This window comes from Drosophila kikkawai, chromosome 2L, assembly GCF_030179895.1.
Source record: "Drosophila kikkawai strain 14028-0561.14 chromosome 2L, DkikHiC1v2, whole genome shotgun sequence".
Taxonomy (NCBI): domain Eukaryota; kingdom Metazoa; phylum Arthropoda; class Insecta; order Diptera; family Drosophilidae; genus Drosophila; species Drosophila kikkawai.
Genome location: NC_091728.1, coordinates 18,514,856 through 18,530,112, shown reverse-complemented (window position 1 = coordinate 18,530,112; position 15,257 = coordinate 18,514,856). Strand labels below are relative to the sequence as shown.

At 42.6% G+C, this 15,257-nt stretch overlaps 5 protein-coding genes across 5 annotated transcripts; all 5 read right to left on the bottom strand.

Moving 5' to 3' along the window:
- Positions 1 to 4,793: 4,793 nt before the first annotated feature.
- Cyp309a1 (Cytochrome P450 309a1) lies at positions 4,794 to 6,896 on the bottom strand. Its single transcript, XM_017170625.3, has 6 exons — positions 6,652 to 6,896; positions 6,243 to 6,594; positions 5,762 to 6,181; positions 5,579 to 5,702; positions 5,116 to 5,379; positions 4,794 to 4,986 (listed from the first exon to the last, which is right to left on the bottom strand). Exons 1-6 carry the CDS (start codon positions 6,849 to 6,851, stop codon positions 4,826 to 4,828), a joined length of 1,521 nt encoding a protein of 506 aa, XP_017026114.1. The 5' UTR covers positions 6,852 to 6,896; the 3' UTR covers positions 4,794 to 4,825.
- A 441-nt stretch (positions 6,897 to 7,337) lies between these two features.
- On the bottom strand, positions 7,338 to 9,382 carry Cyp309a2 (Cytochrome P450 309a2). The gene is made up of 6 exons (XM_017170627.3): positions 9,170 to 9,382; positions 8,763 to 9,114; positions 8,277 to 8,702; positions 8,096 to 8,219; positions 7,632 to 7,895; positions 7,338 to 7,560 (listed from the first exon to the last, which is right to left on the bottom strand). Exons 1-6 carry the CDS (start codon positions 9,349 to 9,351, stop codon positions 7,397 to 7,399), a joined length of 1,512 nt encoding a protein of 503 aa, XP_017026116.1. The 5' UTR covers positions 9,352 to 9,382; the 3' UTR covers positions 7,338 to 7,396.
- Positions 9,383 to 9,713: 331 nt separating this feature from the next.
- Rad1 (Radiation insensitive 1) lies at positions 9,714 to 10,697 on the bottom strand. Its single transcript, XM_017170763.3, has 2 exons — positions 10,556 to 10,697; positions 9,714 to 10,485 (listed from the first exon to the last, which is right to left on the bottom strand). The coding sequence occupies exons 1-2, from the start codon at positions 10,652 to 10,654 to the stop codon at positions 9,766 to 9,768; spliced, it is 819 nt and encodes a 272-aa protein (XP_017026252.1). The 5' UTR covers positions 10,655 to 10,697; the 3' UTR covers positions 9,714 to 9,765.
- On the bottom strand, positions 10,656 to 11,330 carry Sws1 (SWIM domain containing Srs2 interacting protein 1). Its single transcript, XM_041775958.2, has 2 exons — positions 11,143 to 11,330; positions 10,656 to 11,080 (listed from the first exon to the last, which is right to left on the bottom strand). The coding sequence occupies exons 1-2, from the start codon at positions 11,243 to 11,245 to the stop codon at positions 10,656 to 10,658; spliced, it is 528 nt and encodes a 175-aa protein (XP_041631892.1). The 5' UTR covers positions 11,246 to 11,330.
- Positions 11,331 to 11,915: 585 nt separating this feature from the next.
- Positions 11,916 to 13,749, bottom strand: insv (insensitive). Its single transcript, XM_017170762.3, has 2 exons — positions 13,319 to 13,749; positions 11,916 to 13,253 (listed from the first exon to the last, which is right to left on the bottom strand). Exons 1-2 carry the CDS (start codon positions 13,325 to 13,327, stop codon positions 12,105 to 12,107), a joined length of 1,158 nt encoding a protein of 385 aa, XP_017026251.1. The 5' UTR covers positions 13,328 to 13,749; the 3' UTR covers positions 11,916 to 12,104.
- Positions 13,750 to 15,257: the final 1,508 nt, after the last annotated feature.

Below are 15,257 nucleotides of genomic sequence, written 5' to 3'. Positions count from 1 at the left end.
TTAAAAGTTCTCCTTTCCTCTTCTCTGCCGCCTGTCTCTCTGTGGCTATTTTTTCGGACTTTCTTGGCTTGCGGATAGCATGTTATTTACTTTTGTGGTCATTGTGCGCCGGCCTCCGAGGAGCCCCCAAAAGCCCCAAAGTTATAATTCTTTAAGTTTTTATCTGCCACATACACACACACACACACACTTACCAAACACAGATGGGGAAGCGGAACAGAGGGTCGTCTGCCTGTCTGGCTGGCTGACTGCTCAACTGGGCGTATACGTAATATTCTGGCTATACGAACTTAATGGGGGTGCCGCCACTTCACCCGTAATTTTTGCATATTAATGATTTATGATGTCGAGGGGAGAAAGCTAACGAATTAACAACAGCAGGAGGGAGGGACGTCGGCAGCACCAACGACCCGAAAGTCGCTGTCTATTTTCATTTAGAATTCGCTTAATTTTCATTTGCCTTCCTAATGAAAATGTTGGACAGCACAGCACAGCCGCCACGGGAAAAGTGAAAATTCAGCTGAACCAAAGCCGCTTGACTCTTTGGGCCACTTTCAATTTTAATTAAGAGCCGAGTCGAGCCCCGCCCGGCATGCCTTTAACTTCTTGGCCATTCGTTTCGGTTTTGTTCTGGCTGGCTGGTTGCTTACTTTTAGGCGATTTATGGGAAAACAGCAAATTTGTTAGGCTAATGATGCCATTTTTCCTGTCCAAATTACCTGACCAGGCCCACGGGCGGCGCCGGATGATCCGCCCTCCGTTCTCTTCCCCAGAAATACACAAATAAAATCAGCACAAACAAGGAGAAGGTAAAATTCGCCTTCGATGCCTAAAGTCATGTGTGTGTTTTATAAGGACAAATTGACCAGAGATGCTGGGAACTGTTGATAGAACTAGTTCGTGGCTAAACAAAATAGGAGTTACGTTAAAAATAAAAAAATGATACGTATAAATTGATTCTTTTCTATCATATAAATATATATAATTCTTAAATAAATCCTTTTACAATTAAAATAACATGAACAACAGATACAAACAACCTAAGATAAATAACTATAATTAAATTATGCAAAATTAAATAGATTTTGTTATGGGTATTATTCGCATTCAAACCTATCCTATCCATCATTAAACAAATATTTTTCTCAAATACGTATTTTTTATATGTTCCTTGTGAATACCACCTCTAGCATCATCTATTGACATTATGGTCCACCGCTTGTCCAGCAAGTTGTGCCAACTCAGCAGAAATATTTGCTGTGGCTTACCGAAGAATAAGTACCTGCCATAAAGCCAGAAGATACTTAACCTGAGCTGTTCTTTATCCACAATTTCGCAGCAAACAGGCAGTGGCTGAGCTGGCTAGTAAAGCTACTCCTTGATGGCCGAGAACTAGCCTGAATTTCCATTTAATTAGCGGCCACGTTTGTCAGGGTAAATCAGGGAAAGGAACCCGGTGGAAGTGCAATGAAAGCAAACCGAAGTCTATTAAGCAGAGCAAAGCCAAAATGGCAAACGGAGCGCTGCGATTTAATGCCAATAAACCGCGTAAGGCACATCCAGTCCTTCTGTAACAGAGCTAACCAGCCAGAACCCGAGACCGGAACCGGACCCCATTCTCCCAGTCCGAATCCGAAAACCCCAGGACTTCCAACAATGACCCAAGGGGTGAGGGGAAGAAACGAGTAATCTACCAACTGAATGTGCAACATGCCAATGCACATGATGTGTTTAATGGTTAAATTGTTGCTAATTCCATTAGCCGTATGCTGGCCTGCATTCAGTGTACCCCTCTGTGGGAATGCAGAGAGAGAAAAGCATTTGAACTTTGCGTAAAAATAAATAAATTGAAATTTAACTTAAATACAACTAAAACAAATTCGGAAAAAATATGAAAGAAAATTGCCTTATATTAAACCCATACTTTATTTCTTCACTTTCGATCCCCTTTTTTGGTTCAGTGTATTATGGATGGTGTGCACCTTTGTGTGGGTGTCCGAGTCGGTGTGTTTGTTGTTGTATTTGTGGCCAAAGTGTTGCAATGCCAGCAGCTCCAACGAACCAAATAGAAGACCAGGCCAGATCCGAAAGACGACCCGCTGGCAAATGGAACGTGCACAAATTAATGTTAGGTTGACGCAATGTTGGCAAGGCTCGAGTACCGTGACCCTCCCCCCTGGGAGCCCCTTCCCCTGCTTATCCTCGCCATCATGATTTATCCAGCCTCCCGCCCGCTTCAAATTTGGCACATTGTTTGCCGCCAGGGTGTGCAGATTTGTCAAACGTGTTTCGGGATGTTGGGTGCAGGCACCAGAGCTGATTGGAAATGCCATAGATTTCGAGCCACTCACAAAACGACCAGAGGCAAGCCTTTACCACGGACACACCATTTACGGCCGGAAGAAATTAGCCTGCTAAAGTTTCCATTAAACTTGGTGATGTAACAGTTCAATGGGTTAAGCAAAGGGTTAAAGGATATTAAAACATTTTAAGGCATAAAACAATTAGTAATTGTAAGAATTCATCTTAACGTCTTTCTATTTCCCAAGCGAAATTAAACATTAAACTAAAAATATTTTAGAATTTTAAAAAGTAATAATAATTACCTTGAAAACATTAATACCACTCTTAAAGCTGCATAGAAATACTAAAATTAAGCCTAACAAAATTAAAAACAACCTAATACCAAACATATTTATATTAATACCCTTAATTAGGGTTTTTTAACCCCTCAAAGAGAAAAACTCTATTCCCCTTGCCTATAATACCCACTTAAAAGTGTTGATTATTCACACTAACCCTCGACAGTAGTGGTGGGGCAACCTATAAAATCCGTTTGATGGATTTAAAATTTCTGCATCAAAGATTTTTCGCACTTACCCCGCAACGCGTTGGCCTCGTTCCAGCGAAATTAAAAGCTTGCCTGCCAAATGATTTAACCCCGAAAACCCCTAAAACGGTGGGCACATTAAATTTGTTTAGTATGTGCACTAAAGTAAACGCGACAGGGCATCAAGCCGCACAAATGGTTATGGTATCCCAAGTTGGGTATTTCACCTGTCCCCCGCACCCAGAACCAGTCCATGGCTGTGGCTCCAAGCCCTCCGCTTCATTCAGTTAACGCGTCGCAGTGGCGTAGTTGGCACTTTTCTATTTATTTGCCCATTAACGCTCATTTGCGGTTATCAGGTAAATTGGATAAAAGCCAACGTAGCATGAAGCCGGGCAAGCCAGCTCCGTCTGTGCCAGTGCCTGTGCCTCTGCCTGTGCCTGCTCCTGTGGAAATCCTGTGGAAAGTCCTATTTTCCCCAGCCAGCCTGCCCCCGGCTCACTCCCATTTTTACCATTCCGCTTGCTTATCTTCGAGCGTTGTTGCAACATGAAATGAAAGCTTTGCCTTTGGCTTTGACTTTGCCTCTGGCTGCACTGGAAAAATACGAAGGGAGGCAACCTTAAAAAAGGGAAATGGAAAATATTGAACAAATTGTAGTTTGTGAAATGTACAGATAAAGAATTGCTTTTATTTTGTACTCAGGTTACACCAATATGAATTTTAACATTAATATTTTTACATTACTGTAGATATCTTGATATTACATTTGAGGCATTACTCAACAAAAACCCTTAATTATTTTAGATTTATTAGAAGTTGTATAGAGAATAAATCTAACCTGACCAGATAAAAGGATTTCTCTCAGTGCCAAAAGGAAATGAAAATCTTTTAAGTGTCCTCCACCTTACCTTTCCGTTTACTTCGCTTTCGCGTTAACTGCCGCAGTCATTAACATTTTACGACTGTTTGATCCTGGCTTACCAAATCCACACGCAAATATATCAAAATTCAAATTGAATCCAAATATTTGCGGTGGCAGGAAGCAACCGAAATTTTCGCATGCAATCCGCAATTTGTTTTGACTTTTACATAAAACGTTGACTGGCAGCTTATGCGGCCAGCATCAAATTTCATATCCACAAAGGGAATACCTCATAATTTCCCCTTCGACAGCCAAAAAACTTTATGCATTCGCTGCGAGGCGGGAAAAGAGCGCGCAAAATTTAAATGCACCATATTGCAAGCTGAAATGAAATTTTGTGGCTTGTTGGTAAAACAAAAAGCGGCAAAAAAAGATGTAAATAACGGCAGAAAAATAAAAAATACAAAATTGAAAGCTATGACCAGCGCCTGCAACACAATACTCATGCACACGCGGTGGCATTGTGGCTGGGGATCGGTGTCGTCCTTTTGTCCTTCGTCCTCGTCGCCAGCCACTGTTTACGCGGTCGCTCAATATGAAAGTGCATAGAGTAAAGGCTCAGTTTTGCACTTAAAAAAAACTATCAGTTAACTGGAAACTACTTAAGTGGAGGTCTAATAGCCAGATGTTTCGATAATCATGAAAACTCATTTAAATATTATTTTTTAAATTTATACTATTAGTTTTTTTTTTAAACATATTACAAATTATAACAATACAAATAAGAACTTTTCTTTCTCAGAATAATATTCCTTAATTTATTTAATAAATTCAAATTTTTAAGATATTTTTTTCAGCATATTGAAGCTTGAGCTGAAGGGGGAGTGTCAGTTGGTCTGCGGTCGGTTTGCGCAAAATTAAATTTTGCCGCGGTTGCCCCCAAAAGTCCAACACACTTCCACTATGAAGCTCCACACTAACGCACACATATACAAATTACTATTGCGCCAAAATATAAAAAGCGAAAACCCAACAGCAATCCTTATACAAAAGCAACATCTGCACTCTGCACTTAGGCAACACAACCAAAAAGAATAAGGGAAAAAATTAAAGAAAAAAACCTCTGCGTTTTATTTTCGCAATTTTGTATATTTCAGTTCGACATCTCCATTGAGGAATATTCCCAGGCCCGTGTCGGCGCCCATGGGCACTTTTTTCGTCTGCTCCACCAGGTAATTCGAAAGGATGTGGAGGATGGCGGTCTTAACACTCAGCTGTCCAACCCGCATACCTGAGATAAATGGATATTACAGTCAATATAAATTATGTTCTAGTAAAAGAAAATTAAATAAATAAATTATGAATGTCATAAATATTTATAAAAAAGGCAACTTATATTTAGAAAATGCATAATACTTACCTAAACAAATACGGGGACCATCGCCGAAAGGCAGGAAGCATCCGCGCTTGTTGAAGGCACTTGCTGCTCCGTTCTCAAACCGATCCGGCTTAAATTCACTAGCCTCTGGGTAGATACCGTCATCATGGTGGTACTGAAAAGCGGGCACCATCACCGTAGTTCCTGGCTCCAAGTCCACAGTTTTGTCCTTGCCCAAATCAAGCTGAATGGGCTTAGTGCAGATACGCATAAAGAAACCGATGGGTGTTGTTAAACGCAGTGATTCTGGAAGAGTTCAGGTATATTTCAAATAAAATATTAATAAAATAAATATTATACATTATTATTTATACTATAAATAAATAATTAAATGCCAATTACAGGGCTCAAGAGTTGACTTCTGCCTCTCTAATTTTGTTAAAAACCAGAGGTCTCTACGTATACTTTTGTTATAAAATATTTTCCTTAACCCATAAACACCTACCATTTACGCACTGATCCAGATAGGGCAGGGCGTTGAGCTGCTCATAGCTGATATTCGCATTGGCATCCAAAGCGTCTAAAATTTCCGATCGCAACTTTTCCTGCTCTTCGCGGTGCTCGCTCAGCTGATAAGGAAAGTAATTTTTATTATTTTTTACGCTGATCAATTGTGAAATTAACTCACCGAATAGAGCATGTGGTAAAGCACAGCCCCGGAGGTCTCGTATCCGTCCAAATGGACGGTAAGGGCATGACCCACGGAGTCATGGATGGTATTCCCACGCTCTTGCAGCTGGAGAAGGTGGGAGAGGTAGTCCGTGCGACCCTCTCCACTGCCGCCCTGCCGGAGTTTAATCGCATCCTTGGTCAATCGCAGAAAGAACTCATCTGATGCCTTGGTGAAGAAGCGCATCTTAAACAGTTTTCGCATAATTGGAGCCACCAGGGTCTTGTTGAAACGGATCATTGAGCTGAAGGCAAAGACGGTCCAGTCCGTGGAGGTTTTCTGGAAGGCCCCGAGCTCTCCGACATCACCGCTTAGCGAGCCCGCATCGATGCCCCATATAAAGTCAGCCATTACGTCGGCCGTGAAGCGATAAGAAAGCTGGAACCGGAATCAATTAGTATTACCTAAAAAGTATTTATTTTAATCTAGTGATACTCACATCCCTGGTCTCGATGACATCGCCCTTCTGCCGCCTCGCCCGCTCAATATACTCTACTAGCTTACGACCGCTCTGCTCCCAGATAGTAAAGGCCAGTTTTAGCCGGTTGGGCGTCAGACCGCCCACATTCTCAGTACGCCTTCGTTTCCAATCCTCGCCAGCGCTGAAAAACGGCGACCTTGCCACAAATTTATCATCCGCATTGTGGCCGGTGAAGCTGCTGGTTATAGTGTCCCTGAAGTGACTGAACTTGTCCACCAAAATCTCATGGGCCAGAGCTGGATCAAGAATGAGAAGCTGGGGCTGTCGAGTGATGAATGTGCCCACTGCTCTATGTTTATCCTTGTACTTACTAAGAATCATATTAATTAAAATTAAGTTTAATATTAACTGTCCGTCTGATACTCACTTGTAGATCTCCTGGACGTCAAGTATAAGACTGCGACTCTTGTTCACCAGAATGCCCGGATAGGTGCCCAGCAGGGTCAGCGGCTTGGCGGTGACCACACCCCGCTTGTCCCAGTACCTGTGGTACCACGTCAAATAGAAATAAACCCCGGCAAAGGTGACGTGAACGAAACACAAGACCAAAGCAATTGCAGTAAGCATGGCGGCTACACTTAAAATCGATCAGATCTTCACGGTGTCCGAATGGAAACTGCCGGCCATTTCAACTGATAATTCGCAGTGAAGCATTGGAATCAAAATGCTATATAAGTACATAGGTACGACAAGGGGCACTTCACTGATATATTTTAATCTTTATTTTTTACAGCCAGAACCGGTTTTTTATAAGCTTTTAATTTGTATTCGGCACACGATATTGATAACACTATCACCCCCAGCACTCCGCTGATAACTATTTGTTGGAGAGGTAAGTTAGGTTCTCCGAGAAACACGAGCTCTTCTCTGCCCCAGCTAGCTTATCATGAAATACAGTGAAACCAAAAATATGTACTATTTAAAAAGGTAATTAGACTTTAAATATTATTTCACAAGTTAATGAAACTTTTCGAATAACAAACAAAGTGTGCATTAGACTATCAATATAGGCATGACTTTTAATTTATTAAGTGTATTTATTAGAGGCAGCCACAAATCGTATATTATATTTTTCGCATTTAATATATAAACAAAAGCTTGATTGCTAAGATCTATCTCTGAAGTCGGCGATATTCGAGATTAACATTTCCCTGCAGCACGATCCCGAAGCCAGCGTCTTCGTTGGGTACCAACCGTTCTCTGCCTCTTAACACTTCAAACTCACTGACAATGTGAGCCAAGGCTGATTTCAAAGTCAGTAAAGCCAAGCGCATACCTAGAAATATAATAAAAATAACATATTATAATGAATAACTAATCAAAATTTTATTTATATAGAAAACTCACCCATACAAACGCGAGGACCATCGCTAAATGGGAGAAAGATACCCTTCCTCATTAACTCTTGATAGGCCCCGTTGTCGAAGCGTTCGGGCCTGAACACTTCGGGTTCGGGAAAGTATTGTTTGTCATGATGAAACTGATAGTTGGGTATCATGATCGTCACGCCCTCCTCAACTTCAAGCCTTTTGACTTCATTCAACTGAATTATTGTGGGATGTGTACAGACTTTTGTGTATTGAGGTATCAAACTGCTAAGTCGTAAAGATTCTGCAAAGAAAATGAGGTGCTTATTATTAATACTGATTACATTTTTGTATAAATTAATATATATATTGCAGAAACAGTATTTTTATGAAGACAAGTGCTGAAGGTTGAATTCAGTTTTGGAATATATATATATGTGTATATACAGGCTATATTCTTTCCCACTAACTTGAACACCCAACAAATAAATAATAATTACTAACCGTAAACCACTTGCTCCAGATATGGAAGCGAACACAACTTCTCAAAGTCCAGGCTCTTGTCGGTTCCCAAGCCAGCCAGGATTTCCGTTCGCAACTTTTTCTGAGCTCCTGGATGTTCGGACAACTGGAAATACAAAGGAAAGCTACAATATATCCAAATGTTATCCCCAGGATCACCCACATAATGGAGAGCGTGTAGGAGAGCCGCACCAGTGGTGTCGTATCCATCCAGTAGTACAGTCAGGGCATGACCCACCAGTTCGTCATGGGTGGCCTGCTTCTGATCACGGAGTTGCAGCAGATGGGAGAGGTAATCCTTGCGAGCAGCATCCCTGCCGTCCTTTAGACGCAACTCAATGGACTCCCTGGTCAGGTTGGAGAAGAACTCGTCCGTTTCCTTCGGATAGAAACGAAAGCGCAGCAGGCGCCGGACACAGGGCGCCACGATGGAGGCCATAAAAATAGAGATCATGTAGAAGGCGTAACTGGTCCACCGGATGGCCATCTGCTGGATCTTATTTTGTTTCTCCATGGGTCGCGTAAGGGTTCCAGCATCAATGCCCCATATGAAGTCCGCCATTACATGGGCCGTGTAGCGAAAGCAGAGCTGCAAAAGTAAGGCATTTTTTCGCACTCAAAAAATTCGAAATCCAAATTCTCAACTCACATCTCTGGTTTCCAGGATCTGGCTATGGTCCGTCACCTGGCGGGTCATGTAGTCCGTTAACATTTTTCCGCCCTGCTCCCAGATGGCATAGCCCTGCTTCAGCCGATGACTGGATATGCCCGCCTGGGCGTCCGTGCGAAGTCGCCGCCAGGATTCACCAGCAGCCCAGAAAGGATTGAGAGGGGCATACTTGTCCCATTTGGCATGCTTGATGTAAGAACTAGTCAAGGAGTCCTTGAAGCTGCGAAAATTCCCAACCAATACCTCGTGGGCCAGTTCAGGATCAAGGACCAGGATCTGCGGCTGGCGGGTCACGAAAACACCCACGGCTCTGTGTTTATCCTTGTATTGGCTGTGGAGGTAGTTCTGTTTTATTGCTATACATTCGATAACGTAGTCAAACCCACTCGTAAATCTTTTGCACGTCGGTGACTAGGTTGCTCTTCCGGGTCAGGAGGCCCGGATAAGTGCCCAGTACGCCAAGCGGACGAGCTGTGATTAGGCCGCGCTTGCGCCAGTAGTTGTGGTGCCAGGTGAGGTACAGGTAAGTGCCTAGCGGAATCAGGAACAGTGACACCAGAACTAACATTTTGTCGGTCTCCGTGCGCTGACTAGGCTCCTCTGGCTCTGGGCCAATACTAATCGAAAGTACGGAAGATGCTGCGGCAGCATCGCTTTCACCACTGATAACAGTTTGTTGGAGAGATAAACGCCCTGCCGATTTGCTATTTTTGTTTACCAAAGTCAATTGATTGTATAAATACAACAGACAGCTGAGCGAACAAATAAATCAGTAATTTCTGGATTTGCTGATGCTTGAGGTTATCTGTTGGCCATTCAAGTTCAATTGATGACTTTGTGACCTTGCAATCTCTGGAATAAAATCTAAAATATGAACTTAAAAATATGTATTTGTGAGTAAACCTTTTTCTAACCAAAAAATAAAACTCGTTGTGTGTATTAAAACACATCTTAAAGCTATATTTTGGTCTTACTATTACATTTAGTCGGCATTGAGCAACGGAATTATGTAAAACTGTACAAAGATCTCCTCCTGGCCCTCGCCCTGCATCACCAGGTGCAGCTCTAGCAGGCCAATCGAGTTCGTTTTAATGGCCACCTTAGTGGCCACCTGCATCGCCTTGTTGGTCAGGCGTATCTGCTGACTCTTATAGCGGGCGACCACCGTCTGTTTACAGTTGAACATCATCATCATGGGACTGGTCTTGGCCACCTCCACGCTAAACACGGCCTGCATGATCCCAACGGTGGTGATCTTAAAGTGCGGCCTATCCGGGGAAGTGACAAACTCAAATTCCTCCGCCGACTTCTCCAGTTCGTGGAATACCTTCGAGAGATTTGGACCTCGCACAAAAATTACATTTAGATCTGAACCCTTGAGGTTCATGTCGTAGTCAATGGGCTCCTCGCAGTCCATCGTTTTTATGGCGCACTCTGTGCTCACATCCTCATCGTCGTATGGATAGAGAATGATCTTCAGAGGATCACCCTGATCGCGGTACATCATCCTCAGGCTGCAGTCGGCGGATCCAAAGAGATTCAGGCACTCGGAGAGCACATTCATCTTCAGGCCGAAGCTCTGGAAGTCCTGCACATAGAATTCCTTAAACGCGCCCGGCGGCATGAAGAGTGTCGCCTGGATGGACTTGCCCTGCTCCACGGTGATGCGCAGACCGTCATCCGATACCTGGAGCATGCCATACTGGAAAATATACACACAAAATGGTGATGAGACTTCCCTCATCCTCAGTGATAGTTTTTCTCTCTCTTACATCATTAAAGCATATGGACTTGATGGCCTGGTTGAAGGTCTTGACGTGGTCTAATCGGCCCACGAACTTGTAGTCGCCGTAGGGCGATGCCTCCTCCATGTCAGTCGCGGAATATTTCGTCGTACAGCTGCCTCAACTGATCCGGCTTAATGACCTGCTCGGTGCTGGGCTTCAGCAACTGGTGGAACCGCAGGGACAGTATGTGTGGGCAGGTGTAGCTTGCCCGGCTCTCCTCGCTCCAATCCTCTAAATACCGCTGCTGACAGCTGGGAATGTCGTGGTAGAGGATGCCTCTGGGCAGCTGCAGCACATGGCTCTGGAAGAAGTCGCACTTGCAGTAGTTGATTCGCGGCAGCAGCCGGAAAACCTCCGTTCCCTTGCACAGTTCCACCACGCAGAGGTTGCGGTGGCCTCCAGCACGGTAGTAGACGAAGCTATAGCTGTCCAGGAGATGCAGTGAACGCTCCACCAGCTCCTCGCCCAGCAGCCGTGAGAGGTCGTAAAACAGTTGTCCACGTTCTTCCTCTGCGTTGTCAGTAATAAATACAATTAAACCGGAAAATTGGCGTATAGGAACAGGGACTCACCTTTTGTTTGGCTTCCAGAGACGTGTTTTTGATGATTTTCAAAGATTTGGTCAACCAGTTGTGGAAGGAAGCACTGCGAGAGGTTCTCCAAGCTTTCTGCCATTCAAACCATGTCCTTTAATCGATTGTTTATTCAAAATGAACTTAATAACAAAAATCCACAATTCGTGCCGCCAAAAAACAGCTGTTCAACTGTAATACACTGCCAAAAAACTGTTATACAGAGTTAGAAGTGCTTTAAAAAGGGTTGTCAGGTACTTTAAAATATATCGCATCGATACTATTTAATTTAAAAAATTAATATTTTACTAAATTTTCAACAAACCAAACTTGAAGTCATAACGAAAGAATGAATGGAATTTTAACAAAATTATATATTTTTAGCAATAATATTAAAAATATTTCTAATAATATTATTGTAATTATTATTAAAATAATTAAAAAAGAAATGAGAAACTTTTTTGTATACTCTCCCAATTTGTAAATGGATTTTTAATCGATCAATTTCAATGAAAACAAAGCTAACATGATAAACAATTGCATTTTAGATCAAATTTAAAACATTATATAAAAATAATAATATATCCATAGTTTTTATCATAACGGACAGACGATCAGGCGGACATAGCTAGATCAACTTGGCTGTTGATGCCTGTTAAGAATATATACACTTTATATGCTCAGAAATGACTATTCCTACGTTCTGACTAAAATTATATAGAAATCCTAATGGATTCCCAAACCCAGATGCGAATAAAACCACAAAACAAGTGCGACTTGGTAACGAATTGGTATAGACATCTTCGAGATCTTCATAAATATGTATTCTATATACATATACAGTTTCGATGTAGCATTAGGTTCTATATCTATTGGCTATTATCTGGATGAGTTAGTGCGTCGTTGATCTACGCTGTTTTTGGTTAATCTTAATCATAAAACTAAGTACTAAGAGCTAAGTGCTAAAACATATTCTCCTTTTCGGGTTTGAGGCCGGCACTCCGTCGCTTGCCGTTCTGGATCTTCATCATTTTGTTCTCGTCGGCGCACTTGGTGGTGATGGCGTTGCGCACCTCCTTTTCGGTGGCATTGCACTTGTGCGTCACCGCAAAGATGATATCCTGGATCTTGAGGGGATCGAGCATTTGCTTGAGCGGCTTCTGCTGGTCCTTGAAGGCGGGCGACGGCTTGCCCGTCATCGAGTGTGTTCCCAGGGTTTCCCGGTCGAAGATCGAGACGAGCAGCTTTCTGGTGGCCAGCGATGAGACCGCCCAGTTGATGTTCTCGAAGACGCTGGCGGGGACACAGGTATTGTTTGGGCCAATGGACACCATCACGTTGTCCTTGGACTGGCCGCCTTTGCTGAGATCGGTGAGGCTGCCGTTTCGGACTTTGACATTACCCGGTGATTTTAATGGCATCTTGTTGCCGTAATTCTGTCGCAGGAGGCTTTCGTCGTGCTGCTCGGATACCTGAATCTCCTGCAGCTTGCGTCGCTTGATGAACTGCAAGGGCTGGTTTGGGGAGTCCGCCTCTTCCCTCTTGACCCCCGTGCCAATCATGTACTGGTGGGAAACTGACTGCTGTTTCTGATGATGACTCTGCTGCTGCTCCTCACCCAAACAGATCTCCAGGCGATCGGAGTCAGCGGAGGTGCTCAGACTGTTCAAACTCTCCGCCGCCAGGCGAATCTCAATGGCGTCGGCGTCGTCGGAGGCCGATATGATTTTGTAGTCAAGGATCTCGGCCCTTGGCTGCTGCGTATTCTGGGCGGGCGCACATATAACCGAGCTGGGCGGCGTCAGGATCTGGTGGCTTTGCACTGTGGGTGGTGTCGGTGGAGCCGATTCCGCCCTCAAGAACGAGGCCTGCTGCATCCTGGCCGACGTGGCGTGTATCTGTGACAGGAGATCCGTGTGTTCCTGCAGCTTAGACTCCAAATAGCGCACCTTATCGCGCAGCGCGCGGTTCTCGGCCTCTACAGATGGATCCGCGGCCACAGAGCGCACGAACTCAAAGTCCTCGCTGGAGGTCTGCGACCAGGCATTCAGGCACAGCTTGGGGCGCCGTTTGGACTCCTCGATCGGATTCGCTTCCAGGATGCGATATTGCTGTAGAGACAAGAAAATAAATTGGTGCCCTGGCTTTGGCAGGCAACTCGGCTCCGGCAACTCACATTGTCCATGTTGATTGCGCGCTGGATCGGCGTCGACTGAGCGCAGGGCTGGTGGAAATTGGCGGCAGAATGCGAAAGGCGACTGCGATCGCAGTAGGGGTGGTTTTCCTCCGATCCGATCCGATTCCTTGTGAAAGGGAGACAACAACAACGGATTCCAGCCACACGGACGCTCCCTGCAGGGACAAGCTGACGGCCAAAGCGCTTGCATGTGCAAGGGACGACGTGTGTGTTTGGGTTCTGCTCGGCTCTCTCTATTGTTACACAGGTAAGCGATATCCTGCAATCCTGTTTCGGAGCAAGAAGGCAACTAGGTAAATTTCCCAACTAGCCCAGCTGTCCGACCCTCCGCTTTATTCCATTTCTATTTCCACTTTTCGCACGGGTTTCGCGCGGGAACCACAATCGCTTGTGTTTGTGTGTGTTTGTGATGCTACGGGCAGGGCTGTCGAGTAGCGCTCGGATCTGGCGAAGCACGAACTATCGGCTACTTATTTTATTTTTATTTAAACTTTATAAATGTAATATTTTAATGCTGTTTCTTTTATAATTAGAAGTAATGCGAAACTCTCGCGTGCAGTAAAATAAATTCGGGCATTCCGTAAATATATATACCTCAAATATTTTCCAATAAAAAGAATACTCAGAATAATGTCATAAGTATTTAACGGTAAAATATGTGATAGAGCAAAATATTTACAAACATCATAAGATACTTTTAAAAATTCTTCATAACTATATGAAATTAATATCATTTATAAATTTATTTTTTTCATAATATGGCCTCAAAGTCTAAAAATTGATACATATATTCAAAAATTATAACATTTTACAGGGCAAAATCTTTCTAAATCTTGAGTATTGGTTTAAATATATATGTATCCAAACCGGTGCATCTGCAATTTTGCTGAGATTGGAGTGATCTCTTTTGAAATCAGCACTATATCCAATTTCATTGATATTGAAAAATGCATCCTTTATGTATTGTTTAAGTTGCTTCCCTTATTCCGAGAACCCAAATAGACAATTGTTGGGTTTTATAAATAACCGGTTTTCAGGACTCTAGGTATTCCATTGGAATTTATGTGTATTGGGATAGCTTCAAATCCTTTTGGAATACATGTGTATATAGGTGCACTTGGGCAAACTCAGTTGCTCTCTGATCGGAAACTCACCCCTAAATTCCAAACAAGAAGTTAATATAACATATCAGGTACAAAATTGTCCCAGAAATAAAGTCTTTAATTTTAATACTGTTTTAAAGTATAGTTTAACAAGAAAGAAAGCTAACTTTGGCCAGCCAAAGTTTGTATGCCCTTGCAGGTAACAATTAAAATATATCTTGTGTTAGTTTTTATTAATTTAAAAAAACTGCATACCAAATTTAAAATTTTAAGAAATCATCATTTTTGGCCATTTTTGCTAATTTTAATGATGTAACCCCTTATAAAATTTCGCAAAAATGGCCAAAAAATCGATTTCTTCCGGACATGTCTAGAAAGATTCGCATGTTAATGCTGATCAAGAATATATATGGTTTATGGGGTCGGAAATGATTCCTTGACTTAGAAAAATATTATTTTGTATTATAAAATCTGATTTTTTTATATTAAAAAACTTCTTGATTTTTTTTTAAATTAAAAATATCATAACTCGGCCAAAAGAGCATTAATTTTAAATCGGAAAACTGTTCTGTGCAAGATTTTCTACAGTTAATAAGTCTGCATACTTCATTTAAAAATTTTGAAAATTCAATTTTTTATCAAAATCCAAAATTTTAATGATGTAGCCCCTTATCAAATTTCGCAAAAATGGCCAAAAAATCGATTTCTTCCTGCCATATCTAGAAAGATTCCCCTGTTGATGCTGATCAAGAATATATATACTTTATCGGGTCGGAAACGTCTCCTTCACTGCGTTGCAAACTTCTGACTGAAAT